Raw genomic sequence first — 20,266 nt, 5'->3', positions numbered from 1 at the left:
TTTCCATCAACTTGATGGACAGTTTTCTCCTGGTACTCTAAATTCAGGCATTAGGTTCATTTCCTACATTGACTTTAAGTGTGTCTGTGAATGTGAATGCTTGTTTTTCTAAGCATGCACTAATCTAGGGTGTCCCCTGCCGTAGATGGATGGACAGAATAAGTGACAGAGGCCAGCCAACCTTCACCAAGTGGGAGGTTTGATGTGCAGCACTATACTGATGTTGGAGGCAAATAAAGTACTGTACCACATTGGAGACTGAATACCACAAGAGACAAAGTTGAACATCTGTAACGCACATCAATTGGGTTGGGCAAACTCACTCTCTCTCTCTCTCTCTTTCACACACACATAGACACTTGCTCACTCTCTCTTTATATCTCTCACTATCTATCTAAGAATATTACAATAAATGTACTTCAACTATAGTACACAAAATGGCGACATGAACTCTTCATTCCGCTCAAATCCAACCTTCATCCCACTCTGCTGGGTCAAAATAATTAACCCAAGCTTGGGTAAAAATTATTAAATGTGCTCAAAATTCACAGCTACCCAGAGAGTAGGTTTGGGAAAACAACCTCCCGATTTTTTTTTTAATGTGCATTTAAGAACGAAGTTCTTTTAAGTCCAAATGTGGCAATTTCATCAGAGGCCGCAAGAATTCTACTTATCCTTCCTCGTAGCGCAAAGCTAACAGAACCCTTGGTTTCAAAACCTATCAAGAACCTCTGGAACAACGAACGAACAAATCAGCCATCCTTTGTCCGTTTATTTTGGTTCTGTTTCGCTCAACATAACAGCTTGCACTAGACGTTTGGCGTGTAGCCAAGTGACTCACCTGTTGACTGGACCTCAGTGATGTACTGCTGAAGGTCGTGACCTTGTTGGACCACCTCATAGGTCATGTTGTTCACAGCGAGCCTCCGTTCCATGTGCCTGTAGATCAATCACTCAACGTCTGAAATAGCAGTCTCAAGCAGACTTTTTTTCCCCCTCTGTGACATAACACCAAAGTGTCTACCTGTGAATGCGTTGCTGTGCTAATGTAAGTGCTTCTGGGTTAGCTTCAGCTAGCCGCGGCGGTCCGAGTGCTTGCTTATCTTGGTTTGGTTCAGATAGCCGCTTCTCAGCAGAAAGATCCTGGGATTGTTTCTGGAGCTCCTGCTTCCAGGCATCCATCTCCCCGGTTACCTAGGAAACAGCACACACACATTGAACATCCAGAAGGTTTGAATGTCATTCTGGAATGTCACAAAATTTACCTCCAGTATGCACTGTTGAAGGATACGCAGTTGCAGGTAAACATCCAATCGGATCTTCCTCTGATGGAAAACTTCCTCCAGCTGAACGTGGAACTCTTCTAGTTGCTGCAGCACAGACTCCACATGGGCCACTGAGCTGCCCTGGGGCCTAAAACAAATGCACACTACATTAACTTTGTAATCCACCTCTAGCAATCACCTTCATGTACTGAACTGAAAACAAACGCACCCAAGTACTAAATAAACACACGACAAGAATACTATATTTAGCCCGAGCCATCTTATAGAGGGAAGTAGTGGCCCTGATAAACCATGCAGTGATTAGACGGGAGTCAAACTCATCCAGGCGCTCTACCTGAGTTGCAAGATGAGGTCTTCCCCTTCTCTGATGACACTCATTGCAGCCTCCTGCGGGGCGGGGTTAGAGGCCATGTTAATGTGAGGGTTAGAAGTCGGGGGTCAGAGATGGAAGGGGTGTCGGGCCTTTGTGAGAGGGTTAGTGTTTAGTTCTGAGGTCAGACATAAGCCATTACCTGCGTGTTGGCCTGCTGCTGTTGTTGCTGGTTCATGAGCGTCTGCAGAGCTTCCACCGATTCAGAACCAATGCAAAGGTCGGCCGAGAGCTGCTTCTGGAGTCCTTCCATCCACGACGACAGCTGTGTGTGGGAGGTGGGGATTTTGTTAAAGATGAGGTTCAAGTTTTGAGAGTCGCTTCCTACAGAAGTTACCTCTTTGGTGTGTGTGTAGAAGGACACGGCCAAGTCTAGCAGCATCTTCCTTTGTTCTACTTTCTGAATAAAAGCCTGTAAAAACACACACGAACAAACAACACGTCACCTGCTTGTTCCTTCAAATCAATAATCTTATAAATCATTGCAATTTTTTGGAGAAGGCAGACATGGGAGGAACACTTAAAAGGGAAGTCAACCCCCCTTCCCCCCAAAAAAAATATATATTTACATTATGTTCTTATGCAGTTAGAGGAATATCAGTTAAGCAGGAAAATCCAGCCGTTTTTATCAATATCAGGAGGCGGCCATTTTGCCACTTGCTGTCGAGTAAAAATGACATCACAGTTGCTCAGGTCTCAGATAACAACCAGCTCAGCTTCAGAAGACAGGTGAGCTGTGAGTTGTCATTGCCTGAGCCCTGAGCAACTGTGACGTCATCTTCAGTCGACAGCAAGTGGAAAAATGCTCCCCGCCCCCCAAATGAGAATACAAATGGCTGGATTTTGCTTCATAACTCATATTCCACAAATGTAATATTAATCAGAATGTCATGTTTAGACTCGTGAGGTCTCATATAACATATTATTGTCAAGAAATGTTTAAGGTTGACTTCACCTTTAAGCATTGTGCTAAATGCGTTTTTATTGGCTGAAGATTGTCATGTCACCTGCATGCGCAGTTCCAAGTCTCGGGCCGCCTGGTAGATCTCTTCCTCCTCACACTCGCCAGATTGAGCCAATTGGTCAGCTGCTTCCAGAAGCTTCTCAGCATTGGTGTAAGTATTCTAACACACATTCGTATAAATCACACGTGGACAGTAAACACATGATGACATCACAAACATGTAAAAGAAACTGTGACAAGAGCTGCACGCACCTGAGCCACTTGCTGGAAGTCGTTGTGACGTTTCTGAAGAGCTCGCGCTCGATGCAGAGACTTCCCAACACCGCTGTGCTTGTTGAGGAAAACCTCACCGTGCTGCTCCACCCAGTCCAACACCTGACGCAGTTAGAGGGATAGAGGCAATATTGTGAGACAAAAAGTGTTGCAAGCCACGAAGTAGCCACATCCCATCATTTCAGTAAATGGGCACATTGTACCTGTCTGACGTCTTGTTGAAAGACACACAGCTGAAGGCGCTGGTGGAGGCGGAGCTTACGGTGTTGCCATGCATTCTCCAGGTCATGGTGCCCCTGCAACAGAGTTCGGTTAATCCACACCTATCCATCCCTTCACTAATAGTGAAACGCGAAGTGGGCTGTACCTGCATGACCTGATGCAGAACTCCCATGATGCCATGTGTGGTGGCGGTTAAATCTGGTTTAGACGGCGTGTCATTGTTGTCGGTCACCGTGCTTCGGTTTAGGACGTCCAGCAAGGCTTTCCCACTCTCACTGACCTGTACACAGACAAGTAAGCAGAAAGACAAATAAACAGATGTTCAGATTGACACACTGACACAAAGGCAGTTACCTGGGTGTAGGTGGCAGAGATCTCCTCATTCAGCTCCTGGTGTTTTTTCACAGCTTCCTCTAGTTCAGCCGTTGCAGATGGCAACGATGCTTCAGCATAGGTTTGAAGCCACGCCTCTGCTTTGTGAAGGAACTGCATACACAACCAGGTAGGAGGACAGAAGGGGGAAGCTATGAAGGTGTACAGTAATCTCCCGCCTATTCAGTTGGCTCTTGACAGTTCCGAGCTTACGTCACATGTCAAAATGGCGATTTTATGCTGCATTCAAGGAGGGTTTGAAGTCAGATTTATCCCACTCGGAGTGTCCCAGTTCCGCCTTTAAAGCAGTTGAGGCAAATGCAAACATGGCTGTTTTTCGATAAATTATTTGTTGTTCTGGTTGACGCAGTCATTCCAAATCACATTGTGTCACGTGAGGTGAACATATGTCTTGTATTTACATTTGCCTCGAACACCTTTGAGCGCGGAACTGGTGTCCGATTTTCCACTTTCCTCAAATAAATGTATCCTGTCTGAAATGACGCTCATTGAAAAAAGCATTGTACTTTGTATCGTTGTAATTTGATTTGTGAGGATTATTTTTGATTTGAAAATGTGATAAAATGTTGTTTGACTACTATAACAATATGCCTGGTTTGTATGCTAGTCACAGGCAAAAGCAATACAATACGGCGTGGAAATGAAGCGTTGCATTGTGGAAATATAAGAAATGCCTAGATGTTAGGAACTATCAATACTGTGTTTTTGTGCTCTTTCTATAAACCACAAAATGGCGCCAAAGCCCTGAGTCCAAAGAGAGTTACAGCATGAATTGACAGCAATCACATAACTTTGCCTTAGTAAAGTCTACTTAGCTTAATGCTAACAAACAGTCTACTTGTTTTAATGCTAACAGCCTACATCGCTTAATGCTAACAGCCTACTTCGCTTAATGCTAACAAACAGCCTACCTAGCTTAATGCTAACAAACAGTCTACTCCTTTTAATGCTAAGAGCCTACATCGCTTAATGCTAACAGCCTACTTTGCTTAATGCTAACAAACAGCCTACCTAGTTTTTGCTAACAAAAAAGGTAAAACACCATCAACATGCTCATGGTTAGCTTCAATATCCGCAGTTTTGAAACCCTACAAAGTCACTTACTGTAGTTAGTAGTAGAAGAAGTATTTTTCTTCGTTAGTCTGCAAGACTGTATTTTATTGCCTCCCGGTGGCCAAGTTGGGCACAACAGAAGGAGCAGCACATTGAATGACTACTGACTAATCACCTGCTCTGCCCCTTGGTGGAAGCCAGTTGCCATGGCTAACGTGTTGCTACGCTCTTCCAGAGCTGTGGTCAGTAGCTTCCAGTCTTCCTGGAGCTGTGAGGACACTGTGGCAATCCTCTCTGCCCCAAAATGACCAGCTTCTGCAAGCCTGGCTGCCACTGTAACCACACTGTCCACATTTACGCTACCGTTCTACGCACACACGCACACAGACGCACACAAAGAGTGACATCAGCAAAGGGTTGAACAGTCAAACACAAACGCTGAGTGACTTCACATACTCACCATCACATTTGAGGTGAAGTGCTGATGTTGTGTTTGCAAATCAATGGCGTGCTGATGGTTCTGACCGACCTCCACCAGAGTCTGCACGAACAACTCCTTACTGTGGGCGATCCACTCGGACATCTGTTGGGGGCAAAATTTGACGTGATTTGATGAAGCTTGATTTGTGGATTACTCATCAGACTTGTCCTTCTCACCTTCGTGGCATCCTGCTCAAAAAGGTGCAACTGGAGCGCCTGATCCATGTGGAGCTTCCTGTCGCTCCAGCTCTGTAGCAGGTGACTGCGAGCAACCTGCAGACGGTCGAGTAGAGAGGAGACCTTTGGCGCCACGCTTTGGAAGTCAGCCCCGCCTGACAGCCAGCTGCCATGGCTCCCGCCGCCGCTCTCGTTCGAGGTGTCTCCGTGGGAGGGGCCCAGGCGCATGCGCTGAAGCAAACTCTTCCCCTCTCGGTCGAGGGCGTCAACCGGCGCTGTAGCGATGGTGTTTCGGAGACGATTGTGCTCCTCGAGGATTCTGGAGTTAAGAAACGCTTACCGTCAGCAATCAATACGGTACAGTCTTTGTCCTTTTGACACTCGCTGGCGAGTTTTAGGCAGCTAATCGATAAGCGGGATCCTCACTTGCGGGCGTCATCCACATCCTGCGGTTCTGGTAAGCTGGTCAGCCCAACTTCCAGCTGATCCAACTGGTTCAACAGTTGAGTGGCGGCCACTGAGAACTCCTCCAGACCCAGACGCAACTCGGTCCACTCCACATGATCATACTCCAATGAGCCACCGAGGTCAGCCGTCAATTGAGAAGGGTCAACCAACCGGGACAGACCTTCTACGGATACTAGACTGGTCTAAAGACAAAATTGTGGATTTGTAACAAGTAGGAGTGTAGATGTTGTCAGTCACAAATGTTGAGGTATTATTCTTGGAACTTGGATGCCATTAACTGTACAAAAATTCAAAATTCTAAGTAACTTTTACAAGTATGAGTTTTGAGTACATTTGACAAGTTTAATTTAAAAAAAAAAAAAAAGCTATGTAAGCGTTGAGGAACGAACCCATGACCTTCAGCTTGGGCGCCAGCCACTCTACCACCTGAGCCATGCCACTCCTGTATGTTAGTATATTGCTGGAGTCAGGTGGAAACCTCATACCTTCAAGAGACCGGTTTTAGTCTCATTTTGGACACAATGCTGCATAGCGGCAAACAGCAAGAGCGGCATGGCTCAGGTGGTAGAATGTCTGTCTTCCAAGCTGAAGGTCAAGAGTTTGTTCCTCAATGCTTACGTAGCTTAAAAAAAACAAAAAAAACTTTACTTTGAATTTCTGAACGAAAAAAAAAATTCAAGTAAATATTACTCCTTTTTTATTATTTTTTTACAGTGCTTTAGAATGGAATGGTAGTAGTACCTCAAAGCTGAGCTTGGCACTGCCCAGGTTGGTCTTGTGTTTCTGCCAAAAGGTGTCCGGTTTGATGAGCAGTGCCGTGTGGATGTTGGAGGAAAAGGATTCCTGCAAAGTACGTAACACCGGCTTCACGCTGTCCCACTTACTACCACGCATGTCCACTACCACCGTGAACCCTCGTGCACGCACGTCCTCACTGAGACAGAGACAGACAGAGTCGCGGTCAATGCAGATGGACAGACATGCGGATTAGACGGCAAGACAAACAAGCGCACCTAGGTATAGTTGACAGGTACGTAACCAGCCGGCTCAAATCTTCCTGTTTTATTCGCTCGTGGTTGGTCCTGGCTGGGAATGTCAGGATTGGTCCTCCTCGTTTGTCTCGTCCCCCTGGACATTTAACTGGGTGAAGACCAGATCAAACCAGAATGTCGCTATGCTTAAGTAGTGAACTTTACCTGACACAAAGGCCACCTTCTCTCTGAGCACTGTCAGGACGTCACCTGCCCGGACGCAATCAGCTTTAGTGGACCCTGGAATTCCAAGACACTGTTAGCAGTCCTGTTTTCATTATTGCACCAAACATGGCTTTGCCCCGGACCATGGCGGTCTCTGCGGCTGACAACAGAGCAGTCGGACTTGCTTGTAAGTGTGGGAGTTTAGCTAAGTGACTCATCGTGAATGAGGTCTGCAGCATTGGACACATCTTTGAGGAGCAACCATCAAAACACTCAATTAGCAACCAGAGTGATCCATCAGTTGTCAGTTTGAGCAGCAGACAGCAGATCAGTAAGGGATGCACGCACGCACACAAGCACATACACTGAGTCAAGTGATGAGCCCAAAATAACTGTGTCGTGGAGGGCTTCAGAGAAAGTTGCTCTAACTGTCAGGACTCATTAACCTGATTACACAACAAACATCATGAAGATGTCACTCTGACTTGAATGCGGCATATAACTGCTTGAATAGTCATCCATCCATTCTCCATACCATTTATCCTCATTAGGGTCACGAGTGAGCTGCAGCCTATCTCGATTGACTGTGGGGGAGAGGCGGGGTACACCCTGCACTGGTCGTCAGCCAATCGCGGGACAAACAACTATTCAATCATCACATTCACACCTCAGGATGATTTAGAGTCGTGCGTGAACAACATGCATGTTTTGGAACGTGGGAGGAAGACTGGGGATTTGGAGAAACCCACGCAAGGGGAGAGCATGCAAACTCCACACAGGAAGGCCGGAGCTTGGATTGAAGCCCCCCAGTCCCAGAACTATGAGGAGATGAACCACGCTGTTTTGAAAAAAATTGAACATCAAACATCGAGGTACCTCTCAAATGTGATCATTAGAAGTTAAGCACCGCTGTGAAAATCAATGGAGTCCATAATTATATCGCCTCGAAGTCAGTTGAGGTTGCCATAATACGGTAATTAAAACGTGGTAGCCAATCAGAGAGCAGCTTTCCCATTGGCTTTGGAGTACAAAAACTCGTAAATGGGCATGTGACCATTATATGCCTAGAGCATCTACAGTGCTCTGAGCGTACTCCACACGCACGCGCGCGTACACACTGTCCAAGTCAATGGGCGTATGTGAAGGCATCATGGCGATAAAGCAGTTCGCGCGCACGCTCGCTCACACGCCCTACCTGCCGTCGCCAGGCCGTCCGGGCCCGTTTCTCCTGCTCCATCCCCCGGATTCATCCTCCTCCTCCTCCTCCCTCCTCCTGCTCCTCCTTCTCGTCCTCGGGCACTCTCCTCCGTTATGTTCCGATGGTCGCCTCCTCCCCTGCCTACCCGTCCATACCCGCGGCTTCACATCAGATGGGGCTCCCGAACTAGCTAATATTAGTCCGCCGTAAAGGACGGATGCGTTCCCCTCCTCCCGGTAACGATCAGTGGGTCAGTGATGGTGCATCCTCCACGTTCAGCCTCGACAGTCCTCCTCCTTCTCCTCCTTTCTGATGATTATGGTGATGCTCTCTACGGTAACGCCGCCGCGCGGCATTGCATCTCACGCTTCATCGTAAATGTTCGCGTTACCGTTACCCTATGCACGTACCATCACACAAACCGGTATCTCACCCCCCCTCCTTCCGTTCTCTCTTGATGGTGATAAACCTCGCTCGCCGAGTGGCCTTAGCGCGCATGCGCGCAGAGTAGCGCCGTGCACGAGGGCTGCACCAGCTGCTGAACGCGCGCGCACACACACACGACGCCGTGAACGTTTTATGGCAAAGCCGTATGATGTATCCGATGTACAAATGCGCTGAATGATCCATCTCTCTTTGTTTTCACAAATATGACCATTCAATGTAGCGATTAGTGAGCGGTACCGTCGGCTACTGTATCGACCAGGAGCGGAGGACGTTACTAGTGAGGCAAACTGCACTAGTAAATGTACAGAGTTGACAATTAGCCGTATAAGTGCACCAAAAAGTGGTAAAAATGCCACTAAGACAGCCGTTCTAGTGTGCTGAATGTCATACTAGTAAGAACAAAGGTTCTAGCTGGATAATTCACTGCACTGGTCACATGCCAGTGAGAAAATTTCACTAGCTGACAGTAGTGCCGTATTCTACTGTAGTACAGTACACAGTTAACCCGAATAAATTAGCATAACTAAAAAAAAGTGATGTAATCGGTTGCCTCACTTTTTTTTAGTTGATCAACTCAAAAGTTTTGCAGAACTTGAATGGTTTGATTTACACCCCAAATTTTTTTTTGATCCAGTTACTTCGAAGCTTTCTGTTACAGCAACTCAATTATTCTCAGTTAATAACTTATAAAACCAGTGGATAAAGTTAACAGAAGTCTAAACCATAAGTACACTGTATGTCCTCACAAGAATCCCAGGAATGCTGGAGCCTATCCCAGCTGTCTTTGGGAAGTAGGCGGGGTACACTCCGAACTGTTTGCCAGCCAATCGCAGGGCACACACACACACACACACACACACACACACACACACACACACACACACACACACACACAATGTAGCGTTCAATTAACATACTATGCACATTTTTAGGAATGTGGGAGTACTGCAGCACCTGGAGAAAACCCACGCAGGAACGTAGAGAACATGCAACCTCCAGCCAGGAAGGCCAGAGGGCCGGCTTCGATCTCACAACCTTTTCCTTTAAAAGTTATCAATTTTTGCACACATATTAACTCTAACAAAATCTTTCAAGACAGGAAACTAACATTATTGTTTGATCTACTATTAACAATTGTGCTATTTGATCACTTATGTATTATTATAATTATTATTGACAAAAGACAAATTGACAGTTTGGCAACAAATCTTGTCAATGTACGGTAACAACAAATAAAAAACAAAAACAACAAAATATATATACAAACACTGAGGCATTCCAGTTCAATATCACAACATCATAACCACAATTACATATTTATATGGTAACCCTAAGGATAATGTACATTTTGAAGTGACTAAAACCAGGACGCTGACGTCACCATGAAGCGCCACCTAAGAGAGCCAGATAATAGTCGCAGGATGATGACGATGCCGTGTTTGTGTAGTTTAGCCTGACGAGCTAACGGTGCTAAAAATGACTCAAACGGCTCTTTTAAAGTACGTTTACATGCCAACGGTCTGACATTTCTGGTCGCTAGTGGAGCGGCAACACGGTGCTAATGTGGCACAATTTGTTTTGTGAAGAGGTGAGTGTTTTATATTGGGTAAGGTGTTGGCGCGTTGAGTGTACAGTCCATTGATATTCTGTATTACTTTACTTTTTAAAATCATTATATAAAGGAACATAAAGAGGCTACAGCTACAATGGAGCAGAATGAGGAGGCTGTAATGCATCTGAAGCGACAATTGGAAGATACAAATCTGAGTCCTGCTGACAGAATCAAGATGCTGAATGATACTTTGAAGAGTGAGACCTTTTCCATCTTTCTGTTACTCACTAAATTTGTGTAGTTGGCTAAAATGTACACAAGTAAGAGTATTGTTAATTTAAAATAATATGACTCAAGTAAAAGTCCTTTAAATCATTACTTAAGTACTACTTGATGATTTAACTTGTTTTCCAAATAGATAAAAATATAAAAAAGGAATATACATTTAGATATTGTCCAACAACATCATTTTAAAGGAAACGAGAAGAATGAAGGACTTAAATTAAATTTCTTTACATGACTTAAGTGTTCTTGTTCATAGTTTGTGAGGTAAACCTATTGAATGTGGGTGTTCTGCCTTTTCTGACATTGTTTCTGCCATACTTAATGTAAATGAGTCACTTTGCTCCTGTGTGGTGCTGCGGAGACATTGTCTATTGCCTGACTCCATTTAATTGGTGGGATAGAATGAAATATTGCTTGAGGTTTCTTTGGTTTGGTGAAACCGAGAGCACCCAAGGCAGAAATCACAAATAGATTGTAAAAGCCATAAAGGATAGATAAAAATAAAAGTAGCAAGCTGAATCTAACTCAATGTAATGGACTAGAGTAAAAGTAGTATTTCTTTTTAATAGAAAAAGTTGAGTAAAATAAAAAGATTGTTACTCTTTATTTTATTTTAAATGTTGGAATCGCCCGGGGAGGAAAAACAGTAAATGCTATCTTTACTCAAACCCAGAGTTCCTGAACATGGCAGCGGCCCAGAAGGACAGCAATACGCTGACCAGAATCAAGTCTCTTTTGTATCAGAGTGGTATCCTGAGTCACTGTGTCACCCTCCTCATTCTGGATCCCCAAAGGCTGCAAAGTATCTGGAGAGCTGCCGTCACGCTTGCTTCACTCACAAGGCAAGTGCCAGACAATAGGCCTACCACTTTCCCTCTGTTTGTTGTACTTAACTACTGATCTAACGTTCTGTCTGTCTGCTTGTCGTTTCAGTTCCTGTTGTGTGGGGGTCGAACCTGGTGAATTGTCCGAGACTTTTCATAGGCTGTTCCTGCCATCAGTCATGGATGGCCTCCTGTCATTGGCCAGTCATCTTGCAATGAGAGCTGAGGTGAGGTGGTGAGCAGACATGTTTACCTGCCGATCGTGCAGGATGTTAAGACGTCTGACTGGCGTGCGCGACGCCAGTGCGTGTCTCTCTTCAGGAAGGTGATGGACTCGGTCAGCTGGCTTTTGCGAGCGCACGCAAAGCTCACTGCACAAGGTGAGTGCCTTCCTGAATATTGGAAATTGCCATAACGATATGCAGATCTAAACCATTCATTTATAACTGTTCCAAGAATAGACTTTGGATGTGACAATTGTGATTGAAATAAATTGAACTCATTCACTGCCATTGACAGCTATAGACGTCAAAAATTTATTTGAACTATTTCTATTAGTTTAACATTTTTTTGTTTTTTTTGTTAACGAGTATGAAATCCTAGAAATATTTTTTTGATACATTTAGAACAGATATAAAATTTGTGATTAATCGTGAGTTAACTAGTGAAGTCATGCGACTAATTACGATTACAAATTGTAATCGCCTGATGGCCCTAATTTTTTAATAATCTTTTTTTATAATCTTTTTTTTTTTTTTTTTAAAGAAAATATTATTAATTTTTTTTTGCGTCAGGCGATTAAAATTTTTAAGCGTAATTAATCGCATGACTTCACTAGTTAACTCACGATTAATCACACATTTTATATCTGTTCTAATACAATAAAAAACTTAGGTTTTCATACTCTTGTTATCAAAGGTGGGAAAAAAATGTTAAACTAATAGAAATAGTTCAAATAAATTTTTGACGTCTATAGCCGTTCAATGGCAGTAAATGAGTTAATGACACTTATTTGTTCTTAGTTCTCAGTTCGTCCCACTATGAACTCATCCAGGGCTGTGACGAGGTCACCATGTCACTGCTTTGTGTCCAGATGTGGATTAATATATGTACAGCAAGCAGGTAACACACATGAAATTATACTGTGACGATACGATATATTCCAGACCAACCTGCGATGAGGGAAATTTAAGTTTACTCTAAAAATGACGTATAAACCAAAATATAATTTAATATTGTGTATTTAAACACCATATTGTTCAACCAAACCATACATGTCTGTTAACTTCATACCATACAATGTAAGGCGAAACACCATAAATAACAATCACTTAAAAATGATTGCTATAGCAATGCTTTCATTGTGGTAACAACTTCATCTTTTATTGTCTAAAAACACATTGCTGCTGATGTGTACAGTGACTTCCTCTCCAGTTTAAGCGATGACGCCATCCTGCTGCTGCTCAATGAGGCTGTTGGCCAATTAGCTGTGACCTCTGATGGTGCAGTGGGCGGAGCATCTGTCAGACTGATTCTCCACATGGCCAATCAGTTGCCGCTTCAGCCCTTCCTTCTCAACTTCAAAGGTTACGTGGCGATGTGTGGGGAAATCTCTTTAGTTTATTTGCGACCTGCTAGATCAGGGGTGGCCAAGTTCGGTCCTCGAGAGCCACTATCCAGCCTGTTTTCCATGTCTTCCTCCTTCAGCGCAGCTGATTCTAATGATCAGCTCATCAGCAAGCTTTGCAGAAGCCTGACAACGATCCTGATCATGAATCAGGTGTGTTAGTGGAGAGAAACATGGAAAACAGGCTGGATAGTGGCTCTCGAGGACCGAACTTGGCCACCCCTGTGCTAGATCCTCACTCCTTTGTGCATGTTGGCGCCTCCCATCAGAAAGCGTATCGAGGAGTTCAAGAGGCGGGACAAATGTTTACACAAATGTAATGTTGTCTGTTTGCCTTTGCAGGTTTGGACAGCCTGTTGAACAAAGACTGGCGAGGACGGGGCTTTGACCAGGAAGTAGATCAGTTGATCGCACTTACCCAGTCTCAGGAAAGCACTGTGAGTCACCTGCGGGAGTCACCTTGTCTGTCCACAAGCTGTCTGTCTTTGCTGACACCCGCCTATCTAATATAGGCTTCTGCTGACCTTGAGCGAGCGGCGTGTGTGATTCAGGCAGCCTGGAAATCGTATCTGACCAGACGTAGAATCAAGAGTCTCAGCCGAGTGGTTTGCATGCTGCAGCTTCGCTTCAGGTGTGTCACATGATCAAAGGTAGTGCCGGCTGCTATGATATCCGGCTTGGAAGCATATACCTCAGATTAAAAGTTTGAGGCATGTGGATGAATGACATCTTTTGTAACATAAAATGCCTTTGGCAATGTCGACAATGTGGAAAGATTCAGCTCTTATTCTCGGAAATTAAAGTCACTAGTTGCTTTAAAAAAAAAAAAAAAAAAAAAAAGTCACTAGATGGGTTGGAAAAGTCACTAAATATAGCCACCAAGTCACTATGTTGCCGACAATGACTGTGTTTTTCTTTAAACTAGCTCCTCTCTCGTCACAGCCATGTTGTTAGTTCCGCACATCAGCAGGGATGGACTTTGAAGCACGGAAGCAGCTAAAAAATAAAATAAAAAAAAGATGATTAAAAGCAATCATACCAACAACTAAACTTAAATGAATTAAAATCGATTAGTTTCCCAGCAATAGTTAAAAGAAAGCTGAAAACATTGAGAGAGGTGTTAATAAAGTGTGTATGTGCGTGTCAGAGCTCGCAGAAGACTGCTGCAACAGAAGATTGATGCACAGCGGCAGCAAGAGGAGTTGAATTTTCAGGTTAACACACACAAACACACTTAGCATACATCTGCAGCACCCAAGACGACTGTGTGTGTGCGTACTTGTACATACTACATTGTGAGGACCAAAATACATTTTTAACAGATTGAGGACATTTTTGTGAAGTGAGGACATTTTGGCCGGTTCTCACAACTCAAAAGACCTCTTTTTGAGGGTCAAGACTTTTTTTTTTTTTTTTGAGTTTAGGTTTGAATTGGGTTATGGTTGAGGTTAGGGTAAGGAATGGGGGTAGGTAATCATTTTTGATGGTTGGGGTTAGGGGAAGGGGTTAGGAAATGCATTAGGTCTATGGATGTCCTCACAATTATAAAAGTACAAGTGTGTGTGTGTGTGTGTGTGTGTGTTTGTGTGTGTACGCGTGTGCATTGTGTAGGTCTGTCTGCAGCGTCAACAGGCAAGGACAAAGTTCCATCAAAAACAGAAAGAAATGCTGCAGCGTCTACCTCCTGGTATAATTACACTCACACACACGCGCATGCCCACTCACACATACGAGGTGGGAGGAAGCCACATATGTTCAAGTCACAAATATAATAGATAGTTGGCATATTTAAAAAAAAAAATGATAACAGCAAATGATTTGGATGCTTTTCCTACCATTAACATGGCTTATAACCTGTACAACTTCATTGTAAAAATGAACTGCAATAATGTGGTTGCAAAAGTGTGCACACCCACTTATAATTGATTTTACTATGTTTAATATCCCACAATCACATTCAAACTCATGTAAAACGGGAGTCAGCACACAACTGCCACCATTTGAAGTGCCTCTGATTCAACCTCAAATTTCAGCTGTTCTAGTAGGCTTTCCTGAGATATTTGTTTTTTCTTTCTAACAGAAGACTAAAGGTTTTGTACTAACACGGACTGACTGCTATTTCAAATTGTTCCTTATTCCCTCTACCTTGATTATTTCCCCCACTTCCAGCTGTGCAAAAACAGCCCCGAAGCTTTGTTAGCACAAAACCTTCAGGCTTCTTCTAAAAAGTCAAATAAAAGGTGTCAGGAAAAGACACAACAACAACGGATTATTATTTGGGGTTAATCAGGGCCGCTTTCAAATGTAAACAAGTCATGTAGTTCAAATCTCATGAATACCAAATCGAGTCTTAGCCAAACAAGTCCCAAATTTGGCAACTGACTCAAGTCAAGTCATGTGACTCGACCATTTCTGCCACAAAATCTGCCACACGCATACATACTTAACTCCTTTTCCTATCCAGACCAGGTGCAGCCGTACTTGCTGGAATGCGAGCTCCGTGCAGCCATTTTGATCCAGAGCGCCTGGCGAGGCTTTCTAGCCAGACGACGCGTTGCCTCGCAGCGACCTGCATTGAGACTTGCACACGCACAACAGCATGCTGCCAGCACCCTGCAGAGAGCTGTATGAAGATATTTTTGTTGTTGTTTATATATACATATATATATATATATATATATATATATATATATATATATATATATATATATATATATATATATTGCATTGTTAATATAAGTACACTTGTGAGGGCAAGAAAAGACAGAGCAAACAAAAATACTAACAGAAACAAAGAATCAATGAAACCCAATCCTTAGTAGTGAATTACACATTTGAAAAGGAGTAGGAAGAAATATGGTTATTCGTTCCTCAATATGTCAAATATTCTTTGTCATTTTCATATACTATTTTTTTAACACACACATATAAAATATAATTTAATATTACACACAGTTTGATGGCATTTGAATTTGAGTGTGACCGGCTCCGCCACCTTTTAGGTCCGCCGCTTTCTCCAAGAACGTCGGGCAGCTAAAGTCTTGGCTTCTGGACTTTGCTGGATTGGCCATAAGGGTTTGACAGCTAGCAAGAGGGCGGTGTTGAAGAGACAGGTGGAGGAATACATCAATCTACATCCAGTAAGACGTTTCACCTTGAATTACCTTTACACAGGGACACTCTACCACTGCTGAGCTCTAATATATATATATATATATATATATATATATGTGTGTGCGCGCGTGTAGTCAGTTGGGGTGAGTCGTCAGCAGTGTGATCAACTCCACGTCGACGTGCAGTGGCGGCTGCAGGCACTGCTGCAACAGGCGGTACGACAGAAGAGGGAGGAGCACAAAATGGAGTCGCTGTTGGCACACACTCACACTCAGCTGGATCTCCTCAAGGGTTTGTTTCCATCTTTGCAATTAGCTCATTGTTTGAATTGCAAGTTACTGATGGTCCAAAAATAGAAACTGAATTAGTTTTTTAATATTTCATTGAAAATGGAAAGAATGAACGAGAAGATGAATTGTCATCTGTCTCCAAATGTGCCCCGAGATGGGAAAGTCTTGCCTTGATCCATCACCATTTTCTCTCTCTTCCTCCGCAGATGCCCCGCCCCTCTCTGCTGTCACGGCGAACGATATCAAGTCCTTCCTAAGCCCCTCCGGAACCATCGCCAAACGGGCCCGTGACGCCCACAATGCAAGGCTACAGGCCAACAGGCTACCCTGGTGGCGCACTCTTGGGGAGACGACCGAAGGACTCGAACCAAAGGAGATGCAACTTGGCGGAGTGGACATCGGCTGATTAACCGTCGCAGTGGTTATTTTATACTCTACTGAATTTGTTCTATTGCAATGAGAAATAAATGTCCCGGTACTATATTTTTGTATTTTGTGTTTGCTTTCAATTTATTCTTCAGTCACAACAAAATGAAGTGCTTCGTGTGTGAGGGAGGATTTCATGTTTGTGTGAGGATGTGGTCTGGAACCTAAAACTGACTTTCAGTCGTGTTTTAAGATGAAATTGAGGTGACAGTTGTATGAGATTCAAAAGCAGCAGGCTGTAATGTTTTTGTTTGCAAGAACTTTATGTTTCCATGCCATCAATATTTACAGTCAGTAGCGGTTCAAATATTTTATGGCCAACTCTTAGCTGACTCCCTTGCGTAAAAGGTGTTGCTACTTCTGCGTCTGTCCATCTTTGTTGATGACGTTCTTGAGGAGCGTGACCAGGGGTCTCTGCTCGGTCTCTTCCCAGCTCTTCATGAAGCCGCCGTAGCGTTTACTGGCAGGCGGGCTGCTCCAGCGAAAGTGCTTCATCTTGTAGGAGCCGTCTTTTTTCTGGACTCCATCCTCCCCCATCACTTCATCTTCCTCTGCAGCCGCCGGCAGCTCATTGGTTAAATCGCGCCTTATCTCCCCGGGGAAAACTTCACTCGACTCTTCTTCCACGCCGTTGGACGTGTACACTTTAATGGGACGACGTTTTCGGCCTACGGGCTTCCCCCAGCGGAAATGCTCCATGGCGTAAGAGCGCTTGGCAAGGGGGGAAGTGTCGGTATCAGGCGTGGGGGCAGGCAGGAGTGGGGCTGAGTTGGGGTTCAGGTCAGCGAGGTTGAATTGCAGACACTCCTGAAATGAAATGATGTAAAACACCAACAAGTTAGGTTGCACATGTTTGGCTGGATGACCTATGTGGCGGCGACACTTGTGTTTTACCATCATGGTCTTTGAGTCCAGGTCCTGACAGGCCGCATGGTCTTCCCAACACTGACTGGCGGCTCCTTTGGCCACGCCCACAAGCACCACGGTCACCAATAGCCACGCAGGACACATCCTCCTGCCAATATAGGTACACACACACACACACACACACACACACACACACAAAAACAAAAAACGACTGTGGTTAAAGTCAAGATGACTTTAATTAATAAATTAAAAAAAATAGAAATGTGTTGAGGAACAAAACTAAACAGTGATAATGTAGTGTGTCTTTAATGAGATAAACAGGCCTATAATGTTATACTAAAAGCATACAGTAATGACATAATTTTTGTCACACTTTTTGCTTCAATCAATTGTGCCGCTCCTTCTGGTGTGTGTGCCTCGACCACCTGGGGGAATGAAGACATTTAATATTTTCAATTTGTGGTTTTACTGTTTTTGAATTTACTTATAGACATAACAATGTGATATAATCATGAGTGTTTAAAATAATACAGTGGAATAATGATTTTGTGAACTTTATTTTATCCTCTCACCCTCAAAGCTATTGAAGATAGGAATGTGCATGATGTTATTTAGAGCCTTTTGGCATTAGAGACTAAAAGTCTGGGGTTAGATCCTAATTGCATTTTTCCCCCAGTCAAGAAGGGGAACTGTATGTAAATGTCTGTTTACTAATAAGATTACACCTTTGTCCAACCTGGAATCAACATGTCTGTATGTAAACGTCTGCTTGCTAATAACATCACACATTTGGTCACTAGGAGTTGACATGTCTGTTCTTTAATCAACTTAGGAGGGGAAGAGGAACCTTTTATCTTTTGAGTATAAATGAGTCGATGTTCTGTAAATTGATACACACTTGGGGGGATCCACTTTGCATTCTGATGTGGTGTCCTGACTGTGTCTTTAGAGGCCTCTAAATAAATTCTTGCAAGAAAACTTCTTCATCAGATCCTGAATACAATTATTTTGGACACGCAAAGATTACACTTAATATAGTAATCAAATATTCCTTCAGGAAGTATCATACAAAACATAACAATGGGACAGAAGGATTCATACAGAATTAAGGCTATATTATCGCTCTACTTGTATCTTTTAAAACCCTGCCACATAGTTGCTACATGCTACATGCTACATTAGCCCTTCTATGTTGTTTCCCCACTATGTTTTAGCATTAGTGTTCAGCTAGCTGACGAAAGTCTAGGTATGATCTCAAAAAGATACATTTTACATAGCTAGCTAGCTACTTTACAATGCTGGCATTGGCTGGATTTTTTTTGTTGTTGTTGTTGTTGTTGTCCATGTTCTCATTGATTTGTTAAACTATAAATTAAGTCATGAGAACCCCAAAAATGCATGTGTTTTCACACAGAATGGAGAATTTTAGATTTCCTCAGTAGTCAATTCAGATCTCAGCAGTGGTTTAAATATCTTTTTAACATTGTGGCGTCATACACATATGTTGAAAAAAGTAGATGCCTGTTTCGAATGAGTGGAGTATAAGTACAGAAATCTGTTTTCAAATTGAAGAAGTCTACTGTAAATCTAAAGAGTCATGAGAAAAATACTCATATCAGAACAATCTACTATTATTTGTACTTTGTTACTTCCCACCACTGACTCACACATCACTTTACTAATACAGTTTCTGGAATGTTGTGGCATCTTGGCGCCAGAAGGAACTACCTTTTAGTCAGTTGAGGAGTCCCGTTTAGATATAAGATGTAATTTACCGCCATACGTCATCTGCATCCCAGTTCTGAGTTCAAATCAAGGCCTTCCTGTGTGGAGTATCCAAATAGCTGTAAATTAAAATTGACTCTAAATTGTCCATCAGAGTTGTTTCTTAGTCTTTATGTACTCTGCAAATGACTGGCGACCAGTCCAGGGTGTCTTGTTTTAAAGTTTATTTTTGGTTTTAGTGTTTTGCTTGACTATAGGTAAATAAGTTGGCGCCATAAATCACTGAAGATATGGTAGTTTTCCATGCAGGTGGCATGGATTGAATTCTCACTCAATGACGGTGATAACCAATGCGAGTATGAATGGTTGTCTAATGTCGATTGACTAGCGACCAGTCCAGGGTGCTTCCTGTGTCTCCCCCAGAGTGAGTTGGAATAGAGTCCAGCTCACCCACAAACGTAAAGAGGTATGAAAAAGTGAGTTATGGATTTTCTTCTTAATATTTGACTATGTGTTTATTTTGAACACTCAATCGTCAAGAAAAATCTACATTAGATAAGAGAATTTAACACAATTAATGAAAGAAGGAAACGAATCAAAGTAAGTCTTACCTCTGGTCTGTCTTTGCTCTCTGACGATTGCTGAGTTCTTGGATCCTCTTGGATCAGCCCACTTTTATATTGCCTTCCAAGGGCAAGTACACACATACACACGCACACCCACGCGCACAATGACGTCATCACTAGCCATACTTCATACTTTCCTCAGTCTTTCGTTGACGATTATTTGCTGATTAATTGACCATGTGCAAAAGCATCACTAACGGGCTTCACTTTATCATGGAAACCAAACAAGTTATGAAAAAAGCCCATTTGCTGTTGTGCGGTAAATGTCAAATATTGTATTGCGTAGATTAACACCAGGCTGCTATGTCGTCAGTGGGATTTTAACCTGCAAACCGAGGTGTACGGTTACACGCCTGCACACCTGCTGCCACGGCGTCCTTTTGTCTGCAGGCTCAGCATCGCT

At 43.3% G+C, this 20,266-nt stretch overlaps 3 protein-coding genes across 7 annotated transcripts in view; 1 reads left to right on the top strand and 2 right to left on the bottom strand.

The window, feature by feature from the left end:
• LOC144062720 (kalirin-like) overlaps window positions 1-8,564 on the bottom strand; it is a 33,517-nt gene extending 24,953 nt beyond the window's left edge. For both annotated transcript variants that reach the window (XM_077584376.1, XM_077584386.1), the window contains exons 1-19: window positions 8,078-8,564; window positions 6,883-6,957; window positions 6,700-6,814; window positions 6,428-6,620; window positions 5,645-5,868; window positions 5,219-5,537; window positions 5,022-5,144; window positions 4,737-4,928; window positions 3,470-3,601; window positions 3,261-3,395; window positions 3,097-3,189; window positions 2,873-2,995; window positions 2,664-2,780; window positions 1,994-2,068; window positions 1,799-1,921; window positions 1,621-1,673; window positions 1,266-1,413; window positions 1,025-1,194; window positions 842-939 (exon numbers count right to left, since the gene is read on the bottom strand). In XM_077584376.1, coding sequence (XP_077440502.1) covers window positions 842-939; window positions 1,025-1,194; window positions 1,266-1,413; window positions 1,621-1,673; window positions 1,799-1,921; window positions 1,994-2,068; window positions 2,664-2,780; window positions 2,873-2,995; window positions 3,097-3,189; window positions 3,261-3,395; window positions 3,470-3,601; window positions 4,737-4,928; window positions 5,022-5,144; window positions 5,219-5,537; window positions 5,645-5,868; window positions 6,428-6,620; window positions 6,700-6,814; window positions 6,883-6,957; window positions 8,078-8,132 — 2,563 coding nt within the window. In that variant the 5' untranslated portion in view covers window positions 8,133-8,564. The remainder of the gene's footprint in view (window positions 1-841; window positions 940-1,024; window positions 1,195-1,265; window positions 1,414-1,620; window positions 1,674-1,798; window positions 1,922-1,993; window positions 2,069-2,663; window positions 2,781-2,872; window positions 2,996-3,096; window positions 3,190-3,260; window positions 3,396-3,469; window positions 3,602-4,736; window positions 4,929-5,021; window positions 5,145-5,218; window positions 5,538-5,644; window positions 5,869-6,427; window positions 6,621-6,699; window positions 6,815-6,882; window positions 6,958-8,077) is intronic.
• A 991-nt stretch (window positions 8,565-9,555) lies between these two features.
• Window positions 9,556-16,702, top strand: iqcb1 (IQ motif containing B1). The gene is made up of 15 exons (XM_077584400.1): window positions 9,556-10,115; window positions 10,210-10,336; window positions 11,038-11,206; window positions 11,298-11,415; window positions 11,493-11,568; window positions 12,211-12,310; window positions 12,608-12,774; window positions 13,158-13,252; window positions 13,328-13,446; window positions 13,963-14,029; window positions 14,427-14,502; window positions 15,280-15,440; window positions 15,818-15,955; window positions 16,064-16,220; window positions 16,426-16,702. Exons 1-15 carry the CDS (start codon window positions 10,089-10,091, stop codon window positions 16,623-16,625), a joined length of 1,797 nt encoding a protein of 598 aa, XP_077440526.1. The 5' UTR covers window positions 9,556-10,088; the 3' UTR covers window positions 16,626-16,702.
• A 185-nt stretch (window positions 16,703-16,887) lies between these two features.
• pomca (proopiomelanocortin a) lies at window positions 16,888-19,926 on the bottom strand. 4 transcript variants are annotated; one of them, XM_077584438.1, is made up of 4 exons: window positions 19,849-19,866; window positions 17,886-17,937; window positions 17,540-17,660; window positions 16,888-17,452 (listed from the first exon to the last, which is right to left on the bottom strand). In XM_077584438.1, exons 3-4 carry the CDS (start codon window positions 17,654-17,656, stop codon window positions 17,000-17,002), a joined length of 570 nt encoding a protein of 189 aa, XP_077440564.1. In that variant the 5' UTR covers window positions 17,657-17,660; window positions 17,886-17,937; window positions 19,849-19,866; the 3' UTR covers window positions 16,888-16,999. The 4 variants fall into 4 exon arrangements, with proteins under 4 accessions (XP_077440564.1, XP_077440555.1, XP_077440537.1 ...); XM_077584429.1 differs by lacking the exon at window positions 17,886-17,937 and having other exon boundaries at window positions 19,849-19,919; XM_077584411.1 differs by having other exon boundaries at window positions 16,888-17,660.
• Window positions 19,927-20,266: the final 340 nt, after the last annotated feature.

Source organism: Vanacampus margaritifer, chromosome 1 (genome assembly GCF_051991255.1).
Source record: "Vanacampus margaritifer isolate UIUO_Vmar chromosome 1, RoL_Vmar_1.0, whole genome shotgun sequence".
NCBI lineage: Eukaryota > Metazoa > Chordata > Actinopteri > Syngnathiformes > Syngnathidae > Vanacampus > Vanacampus margaritifer.
The sequence above is the reverse complement of the archived record's forward strand: the minus strand, read 5'-3'. Positions and strand labels throughout refer to the sequence as shown.

Coding starts and splice junctions, on each gene's coding strand:
- iqcb1 (XM_077584400.1), top strand. CDS start 10,089: ATGTGGCACAATTTGTTTTGTGAAGAG. Junction 10,116..10,209: donor ACAATTTGTTTTGTGAAGAG/GTGAGTGTTTTA, acceptor CATTATATAAAG/GAACATAAAGAGGCTACAGC. Junction 16,221..16,425: donor TCAGCTGGATCTCCTCAAGG/GTTTGTTTCCAT, acceptor CTTCCTCCGCAG/ATGCCCCGCCCCTCTCTGCT.
- pomca (XM_077584420.1), bottom strand. CDS start 17,656: ATGTGTCCTGCGTGGCTATTGGTGACCGTGGTGCTTGTGGGCGTGGCC.